At 50.3% G+C, this 14,943-nt stretch overlaps 1 protein-coding gene across 3 annotated transcripts in view; it reads right to left on the reverse strand.

Annotated features, from left to right (window-relative positions):
- Nucleotides 1–100: 100 nt before the first annotated feature.
- PTK2B (protein tyrosine kinase 2 beta) overlaps nucleotides 101–14,943 on the reverse strand; it is a 142,120-nt gene continuing 127,277 nt past the window's right edge. For 2 of the 3 annotated variants that reach the window (XM_070375486.1, XM_070375488.1), the window contains 8 exons: nucleotides 12,841–12,966; nucleotides 7,681–7,827; nucleotides 7,094–7,129; nucleotides 6,705–6,729; nucleotides 4,485–4,531; nucleotides 3,690–3,827; nucleotides 3,183–3,263; nucleotides 101–1,208 (listed from right to left, as the gene is read on the reverse strand). In XM_070375486.1, coding sequence (XP_070231587.1) covers nucleotides 993–1,208; nucleotides 3,183–3,263; nucleotides 3,690–3,827; nucleotides 4,485–4,531; nucleotides 6,705–6,729; nucleotides 7,094–7,129; nucleotides 7,681–7,827; nucleotides 12,841–12,966 — 816 coding nt within the window. In that variant the 3' untranslated portion in view covers nucleotides 101–992. The remainder of the gene's footprint in view (nucleotides 1,209–3,182; nucleotides 3,264–3,689; nucleotides 3,828–4,484; nucleotides 4,532–6,704; nucleotides 6,730–7,093; nucleotides 7,130–7,680; nucleotides 7,828–12,840; nucleotides 12,967–14,943) is intronic. The other variant, XM_070375487.1, reaches the window with a different exon arrangement.

The following is a 14,943-nucleotide window of genomic DNA, read 5'->3' on the forward strand; positions in this document are numbered from 1 at the left end:
TGAGCCCTGGCTTCTTTTAGCTTTTTGATCTCTGCCCAACACAGCACAATCGATTCCTTGCAGGGCCTCAGAAGGCCAAACAAAAAAAACAATCAAACCACAAAGCAAATGGTACAATTTTAATTCATCCACAAGTCAAATATAAAGGAGATAAAAGAGTGCTCTGCACAAACACAAGAGAGGGAGGGAGACAGGGCGTGGACGAGAGAAGGGGAGAGAAAAGACAAGTAAGAAAAGGCAGTAAGAAAAGAGAAGGAAGGGGCCAGGGAGGGAAGAAAAGCAAGGGGGCGAGGAATGCAGAAGGCGTCCAGGTCCAGTGTGGCCTTGTTTCTCCCCTCCTCCCCTCTCTGCGTGTGGAGGACACAGCCTCCTGGGCGCCAACTCCCAATAGCTTGTCCCTTGACCGTCCCAGGCCCGCTCCGGCCCTCAGTGGGGCACACGGCTGTCGGTCGAGACCAGACTCACATTAAATAAATTCCAATATACACTGTACAAGAAGGCCAGGTCCATCCCTCATGGCACCAGCCACCGGCGTCCCCACTGAAAACCCCTGTCCGCCCCTCCCTCTGTGCATGGGGTTAGGGGAGGGGACCTCCGTGGGCGGAGGAGGAAGGAGAAGGACTAGCTTGGTTCCCCAATCGGCCTGCCCTGTCCCTGCGTAAAGCCATCTTGGCCACAGGGGACTGCCATGTGACCCCCTTGGGCCAGGCAGGAGTGGCTGGTGGGCAGCAGCAGTGCTCCCTCGGAGCCTCTTTGTAACCCCTTGGTGTCCTGCAGCCCCGAGTCCCCTCTGTCCAGCTGCGGCCTGGGGAGCACAGTCTGGGAGTAGGGTGGGGGAGAGGGGTCGTGCAAAACGGCAAGGGAAGAAGGACCCCTCTCGGCCTTCCCTCCCCAAGTGGGCCCACGGGACCGAAGGCGAGGCAGGGGCAGGGGCAGGGGCAGGGAGGGGCGGGCGGGTGGGGCGGAGACGCGGGCGGGGGGCGCCGCCCTCTTCACTCTGCCAGTGGGCGGGCCAGGTTGGCCAGGACCTTGGCTTGGTCCACGGCATCCAGCAGGTTCTTGGCGTCCACGGCCAGCGTGTGGGAGGCGGTGAGCATCTGCCGCTTGCACTCCTCACTCAGGGAAGTGACGGCGTTCTGCTGGGCCAGTCGCATCTTATTGATGAGCTCCGCCAGGTCCTTGTTGAGCAGTTTCTGGGTCCCCTCGATCTGCAGGAAGAGCACATGGGAGGGGCTGGGACCCTGAGGGGCTGCCAAGTCCAGGCCCGGAGGACAGGGAAGCCCCACAGAGGTCCACCTCGGTGCTGGCCCAGGAAGGTGGGGCTGGGGGAGGGGCCGGGGGGGAGCAGGTCTGACCCAGCCCTGGGCTGAGTCCAAGGCCCGTGCTGGTTGGAGCCAGGTCGTCTAGGACAAACACTGCAGGCACCCCAGGCCCCAACCTGCCCAAGTCAGCCCTCTCTGATCCAGCCCCACAAACATCCCCTCCCTGGCAAAATGCCTGGGTGCTGGCCTGACACGGAGTGAATGGAGAGAAGTCAAGTGCCTCCACACAGCTGTTAATTCTCTACAATCACATCAGTAGATCACGGACTGCGGTCTGGGCTGTAAGGTTTTATTAACCACTATATCCTGGTATCTAGTGCACTGCTGAACAAAGACTTGGCACTCAAGAGATATTTATCAAGTGAAAGAAAAGACTAGGCCTTCACTGCCCAGGTGCGGCGCTCTCATGCCAGACGTGACCAACCTGGAGGGTGCTCCGCTGGGCTGCCGCAGCCACCTTGAAGGAACCTGGGAAGTGCCCAGGCCCCCCTGCCCTGTCCTGCCTGTCTTGAGTGGTCAAGATGGTGGAGACAGTGGTGGGACACAGGGGGTCAGCTGTGTGTCACACTGCTGACCACTAGGAAGTGGTAGCTCAAGTTATAGCCTGGCAGGGGGTGTGGGGGTCTGTGACTGGGTTTCCAGACAAAACCAACAAATGCTCAGAGGCACTGCCTCTATTTCTAGTCCCATGGTAACAAATTACCACACAGTGGCTTAAAATAAGGCAGATTTATGCTTTTACAGTTCTTGGGGGTCACAAGTCTGGAATGGGTCCCCTGGGGCCAATGTCCAGGTGATGGCAGAGCTAAGTTCCTTCTGCCAGAAGGGGAACTTCCTTCTTCCAGGGGAGAATTTGTTCCCTGCCTTTTCCAGCTTCACATGGCTGCTGCCTTCTTCGGCTTGTGGATCCTTCCAGCAATGGCCTCATTCCAACCTCTGCTTCTGTTATCCCATCTCCTTCTCTGACTCTTATGAAACAAGCCTCTGCTTCCACCTCCTTCTTACAAGGACCCTTGTGACTACATTGGACCCACTTGGATAATCCGGCATAACTTTCTCATCTGAAGATCCTTAACTTAATCACCTGCAATGTCCTATTTGTCATGTAAGGTCACATAGACACAGGCTCTGAGGACCCAGACATCCTTTTTCTGGTTGTTGTTCAGTTGCTAAGTCACGTCTGACTCTTTGTGACCCCATGGACTGCAGCATGCCAGGCTCCCCTGTCTTCCACTGTCTCCCAGAGTTTGCTCAAACTCATGTCCATTGAGTCGCTGATGCTATCTAACCATCTCATCCTCTGCTGCCCGCTTCTCCTTTGCCTTCAATCTTTCCCAGAATCCGGGTCTTTTCCAGCTATCTTATGGGGGTGTATTCTTCTGCCTACCACTGGCACCATCTCAAGATAGAGCACTGGCACTCCCGTTTTGGTTTTCAGTGGTTGCTTCTCATTTAAATAAAGAAAATTAGATTACACGATCAATTGAAGAAAACTTAACTCCTATTTCTGTGACACACTCACCTTGACCTTAGTAAGAAGGGTGACTAGACAGAGAGTCATGGACAGGATGGGGCTAAAAAGGAGTATGTGTGTCCTCCTTTGCCTGTCCTCAGGCATTAAGAAGTCACTGCCACGATCTGAGACCTAAACTAGGAAATTTGCCCCAGAAAGCCGGTGAGGTCCCTGGGTTCCAACTCCGCTTCCTAGTGGTACCTGCAAGGATATACAGTGCAGAGCCACCTGCTGAAGTCTCACAGAGGAGATGGGGCTGCCCAGGTGGCCCTTCTGGGTCTCCTGTTGAAACACACCTGGAGCAGGATAAGGGGGCAAGGGACAGTGGATGACACCGAGACACTCACCTCTGTCCGTGAAGACGACGGCAAGGAAGGCAGGAGGTCATCCACGCTGCCGATGAGCTTCCGCAGGGTCAGGCCCACATTCTGGGAGAGAGAGGGGTGGGTGGCTGTCACCCTTTGCCTTTTTCTTTTAAAGTCTTTATTGAATTTGTTACAACATTACTTCTGTTTTATGTTTTGGTTTTTTTGGTCCCAAGGCATGTGGGAATCTTAGCTCCCCGACCAGGGATTGAACCTGCATTCCCTGTACTGGAAGGAGAAGTCTTAACCACTGGACTGCCAGGGAAGTCCCACCCTTTGCTTTTTGAGAAAGCCACGTTTCCCTTGAGAAGAGCCCTCCTGGAATGGTGCCTGCCTTCCGAGGCTACCTGGAACTAACTTCTCTTTGACAACCTTGCTCTAATGGTGTCTAATTGGGCAGACTGGGAAGCTCAGCCCCTCCCACGTCCTTCCAGGGATGGGCTGAGTGGCCTCCATCCCCTCAGTCCACGGCTCCTCCCTGGCTCTCACCTTCACCACCACCACGTAGCCCTCGGGAGGCAGCTGGCAGAGCTCATTCTTGAGATCCAGCACGGCCCGCACCAGCTCCATGACGTTGAGGTACACCAGGTCGTCGGTCCGATCCAGGTTGGCTGTGGGCTGGATGGACTGTGGCGGGGAGAGGAGGAGGAGAAGCAGGTGGCCGGAGGGGAGGGTGGCGAGTCAGAGGGACACACTGTTCTTTCCTGGGCATGCACTAGTGGTGCCAACTCAGCCACCAAGACGTTTCTCTGAAGTAATAGTGCCTGGTCCTGGGGGGCCTCCTTCCCTTCTGCTTCTGGGGCAATGGTTCTTATGTGAGAGTCTGCCTGGGTGTCTTAAAAAAGTGCTGGTGGACAGCAAAGCAACTGAACCATCACCTGGGCGTGGGGGCCAGGCACTGTCAAAGCTCTCAGAGGATTCTCATGGGCTTCCAAGGCTGAGAACTGCTGCTCCAGAGTGAAGAAAGCAGCAGCTACCCCAGAACACGAGGGTTCAGGGAGCCAATGGGGGTCCACATCTCCTGCTCCTTGGGACAGGTGAGCTTTCCTCCAGGTCAGGGTCGGGGCTGGTTTTACCCCTGCTTTTTTTTTTTTTTTTTAATGAATTAGCTGTGTGGCTTGAATTAGCTGAGAAGGCACTTGCCTTCTCTGGGCCTCAGCTATATAATGAGGATACAGGACTCGATTCTTTCTGTGGGCCTCTGCAGTCTTTGCAGTCCAGGCCTTGAGTCTTGTGGGGCCCTGATTCCAATCCATTACCAGCTTCAGCAGAGCCAGCACATACCTGTGCGCCGAGCCGTGGTGGTTTCTGCGGGGGGGCTGTGAACTCCGCTGCAAAGGGAAGGGACAATGAGTAAGGGATGTCCTCAGCACCCTGACCCCTCCCTTCATAGGTGCTGATGACCAAGCCCAGCCCTTCTCCACTATTACCAGGAGACCTCAGGGAAATGGGACCTGAAACCCAGGACAATGGAAAGTCACCTCTGGTCTCCCTGATCCTCTGTATGCAGGGACAGGCACTATGTCCATTTCAAAGACAGAAAAAGCCATAGTCCCGGTGGAGATGGAGTGATGGCAGTGGGTGTTCCAGTATACCAGGGCCTGAGACGCTGACCTTGATTGTCATGAGGGAGAAACCTGCTCTGAAGGCAGCAGGTGACCCTGGAGCCTCACCCAGTGGGTGCAACAGCCACCGGTGTGGTAGATTTGTGAAGCTTCCCTATTGTCTGCTTTGTCCATCTGGGGGTCAAGGAAGTGAACTGCTAGAAGCATGCTGTTCTCTGGCCACTCTGATGAACAAAGACACACAGGCCGCGTGGGACTGCTTGGAGCAACAGTCAGAAGCCCTGATTCCACTTTCAACTCTTCCCCCAGAGTGGGGCGAGACTAGGGCAGCTCACTGACAGGCCCCGGGCCTTAAGTTTCATCTGTCAAGTAGGAGGGTTCACTTAGAAGGGCCCTGCAGGAGCCAGATGCCTGGGCTCAAATCTAGGCCCTGCTAATCACTAGCTGTGGAGAAGGCAATGGCATCCCACTCCAGTACTCTTGCCTGGGAAATCCCATGGGCGGAGGAGCCTGGTGGGCTGCAGTCTATGGGGTCGCTAAGAGGCGGAAAAGACTGAGCGACTTCACTTTCACTTTTCACTTTCATGCATTGGAGAAGGAAATGGCAACCCACTCCAGTGTTCTTGCCTGGAGAATCCCAGGGACGGGGGAGCCTGGTGGGCTGCCGTCTATGGAGTTGCATAGAGTCACACACGACTGAAGCGACTTAGCAGCAGCTGCAGCAATCACTAGCTGTGTGACATTGGGTAAGTCACTTGCCCTTCCTGTGTATGTTTCATGTCCTTTGTAAAATGGGCATGATGATACATTGTACCTATTGCATAGGAAGGACTGCTGTGGGGTTTAAACTGACATTTTAAAGCAACTTGGGCCAGTGCTTGTCATTGTCTTTGGTGGCTGCCATGGTCACCATCACCATCATCATCAGCCTCATTCCCCTAGGATGGTGATGAAGAGCCTGGCTCACTGCAGGACTGGGATCTGGGAACCTTTGCAGCAAAGTTTGCACCAGGACAATACAAAGAAATGATATGGGACTAAAAATAGCTGTGTGCATGCCGCAGTTGGGGCAAATTCTGGACCAAAAGATACAAAAAAGACAAAAAAGAAACCCAAAATAAAACCCAAGAACCATTTCTGAAGAGCCAGGAGCAAAAAACTGGGTGTTGGGAGCAAAAGCAGGGTACTCCTGCATGCCCCACTGCACGCACCATCACAGAGGGGTGGGCAAACCACCTAAGCCACTCCTATCCACATCCCATATAAGGAATGAACTCGCCCCTGCCTCTGGGAGCAAGCAAGGGAGCCTGTTTTCACTTCCTCCTGCAGCCTGCAGTGCAGGAGCCCCAATAAACTTTGCTTAAATTTCCTGTCAGGCCTCTAGTCAGTTTCTGTTAATTGGGAAAGGCCAAAGATCCTGCCAGGTAACACTCCCTCCCTGCCTTTCAGGGAGGCTCCTGGAAAGACCCTGGGGAGGGGCAGGGGTGGGTGGGAAAGTCAGTTGGCCCCGCCCTCTTCTTGCTTCCGTTCAGCTGGCCCCGCCCTCTTTCTTTCTTCCCTTCCTGGGGCCAAGGGAAGAGAAGAGTCACTTGGGAGAGATGCCATGGCGCTACTTTAGAGCTTCCGATAGAGTGGGTGGGAGACAGGAAGGATCACCAAGTCCTCCACATAAATGCAGCAGCAGAGAGGCGGGAACAGGAGCCATGACGCGAGAGGGGTGGGAGGCAGCAGTCGGAGCACGGGTTGGAGGTGGAGGATAGGAGGTGGTGTATATTGACTCCCAAACTGGGCCTCTCTGCACACTCTGAACTCAGGACAGATGTTTCTTTCTATGGCAGATACACTCCGTTTGCTCTCTGCAAGGGGCAGGGAAGGCGGCTGCACACAAGATGCCACGCCCGGGGACATTCCCGCCAAGAGGAAGGGAGCTCACACTTACTGTAGCCGGCCTCCTTCTCTGGGGTCTGGAAGGAAGGAAAGAGAAGAGGTCACTGGTGCAGCTCTGGGGGCCATCCACGTCCCCCGTTAGCTTGTTTCCGTCCCCCTTGAGTGTCTGAGAGGTTTGGAGGTCATAGAGGCAGGGGGACCTGGGGACTCCCTGACTGGAAGTGACTTGGGGAGGGGGCGGCTTGTGCCAGAGCGGGGTGGCGCTAAGAGTACAGATCAAGTGTGAGCTCAGCAAGGAGACTCCAAGATCAGAGTGAAATGGAAAAAGGTGCTCTCGTGGTGAGAGGCAGAGAGGGCAAGGTGGGCAGGTGTGGAGTCGGAGGTCCCACTAACTACCCTACAAGCCCTCCCTCCAGGTAGAGTGCTCTCCTGGTGACTCACCAACGGGGACTTGTCGTTCATGTAAACCATGGGGTCCTGCAGAGGGGGAAAATAAATCAGAGGACTTAGGATTCTATAACCAAAAACTCCAAGGATGCCTGGAGAGCAGTTCACTCCAGCCAGGTGGGGAGCCGAAAGGGGACAAGATGGCATGGATCTCTCCCAGGGGAGCACGGTTATCAGAATGCGTTCAGGGGCTTCCCGGCTGGCTCAGCAGTAGAGTCCACCTGCCAATGCAGGAGACACCGGTTTGATCCCTGGTCTTGGAGGATTCCACATGCTGCGGAGCAACTAAGCCCATGCACCACAACTACTGAGGTTGTGCTCTAGAGCCTGTGAGCCGCAACTACTGAAGCCCAAGCTCCCAAAAGCTTGCGCTCTGCAACAAGAGAAGCCACTGCCATGAAAAGACTGGGCATCACAAATGTAGAGTAGCTTGCCACAACTAGAGAAAGGCCTGTGTGCAGAAACGAAGACCCAGCACAGCCAAAAATAAAAAAAATAAGTAAAATTATTTAAAAAAGAAGGTGTCCAGCAGTGGTGTCGGGGCATGTCCTCTCCCTCCCCTTGCTGGGCTTTCTCCTCACCAGGGCTTTCTCCTCCTGCCTCAGCCACTGGTAATCTTCCACCATCTGCTTCTGCTGCTTGTCCAGGAGTTGACGCATCTTGAGCCTCTCGGCCTCCCACAGCTGCTGGGCCTCCTCCCGGCTGCTGGGCCGGACGAAGTCCTCCTCCTGGGAGCACAGCAGAGGACACAGTCAGCCCAGTCTCCGGACCCAGGGAGGACAGTCCTCTGGAGAGCCTTGTGGGAGCCACACGCCTTGGCCTCACTGGCCTCAGATCTGCAGCCATATGCAGATGGTTATTACTGTTGGCTCCATCAACCCCAGTCACATGCAGTGTGTCTGTGAAATGCTGAATCGCAGGGCATAGAGTTTAACAGGTACTGGTTTCAAATCGTCATGTGATCCGTTAGTACCATTTTATTTTCAAGTGACTGTCCTAATATTATTTTCTCAGTTGCTATGTGTCATGGCTGCAGTCACTGAATTTACACTTAGGAATGCAAAGCCAGCCCTCTGGGAGGCCTTGAGTGCTTAGCTAAAACCGAGATGGCAGATCTGGAAGCTTCAAGGAGCAGTGGTGTGTGGTCCCCCAAAGCTGTCCACTGAAGGGTGGAGCCTGAGAGAAGGAGCACGAGTGTGCACCCATCTGATCGTGCCTTTTTATCAAAAGATACTTGTTATTTGGGCTTCCCCATCCTAGTTATGGATGGCTCAGACAGTAAAGTGTCTGCCTGCAGTGCGGGGGACCTGGGTTCGATCCCTGGGTTGGGATGATCTTCTGGAAGAGGAAATGGCAACCCATTCCAGTACTCTTGCCTGGAAAATTCCATGGATGGAGGAACCTGGTAGGCTACAGTCCATGGGGTCACAAAGAGTCCGACATGACTGAGTGACTTAACTTTCACTTTCACTTTCTGTGGCTCAGAAGGTAAAGAATCTTTCTGCATCATTCTCTTGATTAAGAAACTAACCTGGGTTATGTCACCAAAGGCACCAAAGGTTAAAAGAGATGCATGAGCTAAGAGATAAAGTGAAGCACAAAATTTAAAGAAATAAGGATCTATGGATATGCAATAAGTGGTTCCTCTCCTGAGTTTTATTAATCTAACCCCATTTCAACTCATTTGTGGGGCTTTGGACCTATTCATAGTTCTCCCTGTTATTTCTCCTTGCATGTTTCCCTTTCCTATTATTTCTCTTCCCTCAATCTTCCCCAGGGTTTCATTTATATAAATATCTGCTCAGTCCCTTTAAACTGGCTTGCTTTTTTCTGCTGCACAAGATTACCTGGGTCTCCTGGACATACGAGTGTTACCAGCATTCTTTTGATTGTGTAAAGCCTGGGGTGACCTTTGCTGGGGGTAGGTGACCTTTCTATGACGTTGAGGTCCGCAGGCTGCTCAGATCCCTTTCTTTGAAGTGGCCCGTTTACATACAAGTCACTTACATAAAATGCTAAAAATGATCCTCAGTCTACTTTAACAAGCCATAATCTCTGCCAAGCCTCTAAAAAAGATTATCCCCACTAAAGTCTCTAAGCAGCACAGTTTGAAAATAGTGACAGTGGTGTGTTTTTCCTAGGCTGTCGGCTACAATAACTGCTCTCAATTTCTAACAATACTTCTCCTCATAAGATGTCTTGCTGAAATAGTCCTTGTTCATTACGCTAGTCAACGACTGTTTATTGAGCAACTATTATGTGGCAGGGACAGGGTTGGGCCATGCTGGGCTGGGAAGGCAGTGATGGTTAAATACACAGTGTCCTTCCTGTTTTCATGAGGCTATGGAACCAATTGCAGACTGGGGTTTCTCAGCCTTAGCACTGTTAACACTGGGGCCAGATGATTCCTTACTGGGGAAAGATTTCCTGTAACCTGTAGGATGCTTACAGCAACCCCACTCACTAGACGCTTACAGCACCTCCCTTGTTGTAACAAAAATGACTCCACACATTACCAAATGTCCACCGAGAGTTGACTTACTGAGTTAGACCTTATTTTAAACTAACCTGTGGACATGGTGTGCGGGAGGAGGGTGGGATGAGTTGGGAGATTGGGACTGACGGATGTGCACTGCCATGTGAAAACCAGATAACTAGTGAGAAGCTGCTGCACAGCACAGGGAGCTTGGTTCAGTGCTCTGTGATGGCCTGCAGGGTAGGATGGGGTGGGGAGGTCCAAGAAGGAGGGGATATATGTATACTGTAGCCGATTCACTTCATTGTACAACATTGTAAAGCAACTATACCTATCCCAATTAACAAATAAAAGCAAATCTCAGAACAAGACTATTTTATCATCATAGGATTGATAAAATACATAAGATTTACTTCATAAAGGCTTATGCCCCCCAAATGAAAGGATTTTAAGGCTGTAAATATCCTCAGTTAAATGCCAGCACGTGCAAACACAATGGTGTGTCTATATCAGGCTATTGACGAATCATGACAAATAGGAACTCAGTGTCAAACGTTCTGAATATGGCATTAGGAATCTCCAGGTAAGGAAAATGTATGGACTGAGGAAGACTAGAGTAGATACTGACAGGAAGAGTTTCCAGACTCAGGAGAACACTTTGTAGTTTTGAAATTGCCAAAGAAGATTCCTACCACTCGAATGTCTAGTATGCCCCAGGCTTGATCACCATCTGACCAAATATTTTAACATATATTGGTGGATGTATTCCTATGTCTTCCAATTTTCTAATAAAACTCAAGAAGCAAATGAGATTAAAAAAAAAAAAAACTGGATCTCTTTAGGGCCTACTGTCCAAAATATACTTCAAGAATTTTTATCAGGCAATGGATGCTTACACTGCTGGTCATTTTTAAGAGGAATTAGACCCTTGGGGTGTTTTAAAAAGACTCTGATAAGCTGTGACCCCTTCCAGGAATTGACTCTTCATCCTGCCAGGCCTATTTCTATTGTAACTAAACAGCTCCTGCACTCATCCTAAGTTTTCCCATCATTCAATCTGGGCCCCAACTCATGCTTCTGCCTTCCTCATCCCCTGGGATCCTTCTAATTTTTCCCATCCATTGAGGCCCAACTGCAAAAAAAAAAAAAAAAAAAAAAAAAAAAAGAAGCTGGAAAGAGTTGTTTTACTCTCTGAACTTCTGCTGCACTTTGGCTGTACCTCTGTGTGCTACTCACAGCTCTCTGATTTACATTACAGGCAACCATCTGCCCTGTTCCTTCCTCCGATGTTAAGGTCACTGAAGGCAATTCTCCCTTCAGCACCTAGGACAGCACCTGGCAAAGTGTCCCTTAAAAAAAAGGTGCTGTTTACTGAACTGTTATTTTAAACCTCAATTGTGAGGGCTTCAAGAGGGAGGCTGCTGCCATCCTGACTCTGGAATCGAATCCCACAGATTCTCAGATGAGTCAGGCAGTAGAGTTAGTCACTAGAAAAGTTGTTTTTGTGGAAAAACCATCTCTGATTTTTGTTAAATGCTTTCAAATGCTTTGCAGGGAGTCTATTATACCTTTTCAGCATTCTACCCGGAAGAGGCTTTCTTGGTGTTTCTGATGCATACCATAAAATGGAGTTTATATTTTTAACTTTTTTCTTTTTTGCTTATTTTAAGAAATGCTTATTATGTTCTTTTAGGTAGGCTTTCCTATGGCAAGTACATCTAAACCCCTGACACAAAAGGCCATTTTTCCTGCTGCACAGTTTGTCTTTATGGAAGGGAACAAAGTCCTTATGGTGAATCAGGGGTTAGACAAAGGCAGTGCCGACCCTCAAATGTGCAAAACACCTTCTTTCTGAAAGGGCACATTTTAAAGCCAAACTCACTAAAACCCAATTAATTATGAATAAAGAGTTAAGGGTAGGAGAGAGAAGTTGAGCACTGCCTAAAAGATAGTGCATGCTTACAGATGCAGTTTTATTATTGTTGAGTATATGCTAAGACATAAATTGGTTCAGTTCAGTTCAGTTCAGTCGCTCAGTCGTGTCTGGGTAAAACTAATGTAAAAAAGAAAAATGAGCTAGGTTAAGGGAAAACTTATTCCACTAAGCTCTCACTGCCTTGAATTCTAAGTTATCTTAATCATTTCAAAGTTTTACTAAATTAAGAAAAACAGCAAGGATATCTCAACATACTTTCCTACATTTTTGTAAATCTATTGTAATAGAAATGTAGTCTCCCGCAATTTTTAGAGTCCTATATACCCGAGTCTGAAATATGATGCATGGTTACAGAGTTAGAGCTAAAGTAATAAGGGGTTTAGTCTGTTATATCACATATCAAGACTCAGTTCAGTAAAATATATCAAATGCTCATGGCAACTGACCATGGGGCCCATTTGTTTTGAAGGAGGAGAAGATGGATGGTGACAAGTAACGAGTGGACAAGCAAAGGTGCACTTTTTTTTTTTTTAAAGGAGATCTGACAATTAGAAGCTAGTTCCCAGGTGTGCAGTGGTAAAAATCCACCTGTCAATGCAGGAGACTCAGGTTCAATCCCTGGGTCAGGAAGATCCTCTAGAGGAGGAAATGGAAAGTCACTCCAGTATTCTTGCCTGGAGAATCCCATGGACAGAGGAGCCTGGAGGGCTACAGTCCACGTGGTTGCAAAGAGTTAGACATGAGTGAGTGACTGAGTGACCGACAATGAAATACTCAAGGCTTCATTGGTAGTTGACAACAAAGAGGTGACTGGGGAGGGTGTGGCTTAGCCCTATGCTAGTCCCCAAGTTTGTTCTCATATAGCAGCAACTTTTGCAAAGCAGCAGGACTGGCAACCACAAGGCAGACTTTTCTTTGACTGAGGAGAAACTGAACAGTCACAACAATCAGGCAGGAGGAAGGGCAGAGCGGAGCAAGACCTCTAGGATCTTTTACTTTCTGGCACCATCAGGCTTCCTTGCCCTCTGCTCATGAGCTTTCACACTATCACCAGGGCTGAGGGAAGGGGGTGGTTTTACATCTTTGCCACAGCATCAGAGTAGGGATGGGGCAGGTCTGGGTCCAGCTGGAGTCTCAAGGGCAGTGCCTGGCTTGGCCCTCAAACTCTGCTGCTTGTAGAGGTGCAGGAGGCACAGAGCCCCTCTGTGGCTGACTGGTGCAGGGAGGGCATCTCCTGAGCCTGAGGATGCAGGGTTCCCAGTATCCCAGGCACCTCCCTCCAGCAGCTTCCTTGTCCTGGCCAGGACCCAGCATGCAGAGTTGTCTTACCCGCATGCTGTGGCGCTTGAAGACATTGTGCCGGTGGAGAGGTGGGGTGTGCAGCGAGTTTACGGGAGATGGATACTCCATAGGGCTGGTGAGCGTGGGTGAGCTGGCACACAGACCCTCAGGGACCTATTCAGGAGAAGCAGAGGAGCACCAGGCACGGGGACAAGGCAACAAGGTGGACAGTTAGCTGCTACGAACACGAGCACAGAGAAACGATACAAGAGCTCCATGGGAGAAAAGGGACTTGCGCTCCAGGAGCTTATAAAGAACAAAGTGTGGGCATTTCACTGGTACTGTTTGGGAGACGTGGCGGAGCGACATACACAGCTCTTGGCTAGAAGTCAGCACAGACGTGATGGCTGTTCTTTCATCTAACAACCGTTCCCGTGATGCTGTGCATACCATGGGTCCACGTGTGGCACTGACCTACTGACTACATCTCCTCCTTCAGGACTCTTCAGGGAAAAGTCATCATTGTTGTTAGAAATGAACAGATACTGTTAACCCACAAGTATATGTGTGTATGGGCTTCCCTGATGGCTCAGTGGTAAAGAATTTCCCTACAATGCAGGAGACATGGGTTTGATCCCGGGGTTGGGAAGATCCCTTGGAGAAGGAAATGATAACTCACTGCAGTATTCTTGCCTGGGAAATCCCAAGGACAGAGGAGCCCAGCGGGCTACAGTCCATCAGGATGCAAAAAAGTTGGACATGACTGAGCAACTAAAACAAACAACATATGCATGTATATATATGTTGTTGTGGTTTAGTTGCTAAGTCATGTCTGACTCTTTTGTAACTCCCATGGACTGTAGCCCACCAGGCTCCTCTATCCCTGGGATTTCCCAGGCAAGAATACTGGAGTGGGTTGCTATTTCCTCCTCCCGGTATCTTCCTGATCCAGGAATCAAACACACATCTCCTGAATTGCAGGCAGATTCTTTACCACTGAGCCCACATGGAAGTCTATATATATATACACATACACATTTTTAAAACCCACTATTTTGGGACTTCACAGGCAGTCCCATGGTTAAGACTTCACCTTCCAACACAGGGGGTTTGGGCTCAATCCCTGTCAGGGAGCTAAGATCCTACATGCCTCATGGCCCAAAAACCAAAACATAAAAAATAGAAGCAATATTGTAACAAATTTGACAAAAACTTTTAAAATGGTTCACATAAAAAAAAAATCTTAAAAAAAAAAAACCCCACTATTTTAAACATCACAAAGGGGTATGTTGCTTTCTAGGGATATCGTTCCTGTCTTCTGCCTTGAGGTTTGTTTTCTTTTTCTTTTTTTCATATGAAGAGGGTTTGTCTGTTTGTTCCTGGTTAGGCTTGTTTTGCAGAAGGCAATGGCAACCCACTCCAGTGTTCTTGCCTGGAAAATCCCATGGATGGAGGAGCCTGGTGGGCTGCAGTCCATGGGGTCGCTGGGAGTCGGACACGACTGGGCAACTTCACTTTCACTTTTCACTTTCATGCATTGGAGGAGGAAATGGCAACCCACTCCAGTGTTCTTGCCTGGAGAATCCCAGGGACGGTGAGGCCTGGTGGGCTGCCGTCTATGGGGTCGCACAGAGTCGGACACAACTGAAGTGACTTAGCAGTAGCAGGCTTGTTTTGGCTCAGGAGCATTTCCTTGACCACAGAACACCAAATGAAGGAGCACCAAATAAAAGACACTGTTTCCGTTTTTTAAGGAGGGACTCTGAGCTAAGGGATAGAAAGGAAGAAAAGAGAGAGGGCCCCTGGCTCCTTCTGACTTAGACGCAACAGAGAGACACAGGACAGAGACATCCCGAGAGGGACCAACAGCTTGGGCAGGTCCTGTGGTTGGTAACCATGGAAGTGGGGGCGGGGAAGCACAGGGGGAACCTTGCTTTCTCTCCACCAGCTACCGAGGTTCTCAGCAGGGCCCCTGCAAGGAGCCCCAGTGAGCAACTCCATTCTCTGGGGAACATCACCGGTCCCCAGCTGCCTGGATTCCTTTTCAGAGGCTCTGCTCAGGGTTGCGGAGACCAGGAATACAGAATTAGCTGCAGGCAGGCGCACGCAGCAGCCAATACTGTGGACAGACAGATGTGGGTTGAAGTCGTC

This window comes from Bos mutus, chromosome 8 (genome assembly GCF_027580195.1).
Source record: "Bos mutus isolate GX-2022 chromosome 8, NWIPB_WYAK_1.1, whole genome shotgun sequence".
Taxonomy (NCBI): Eukaryota; Metazoa; Chordata; class Mammalia; order Artiodactyla; family Bovidae; genus Bos; species Bos mutus.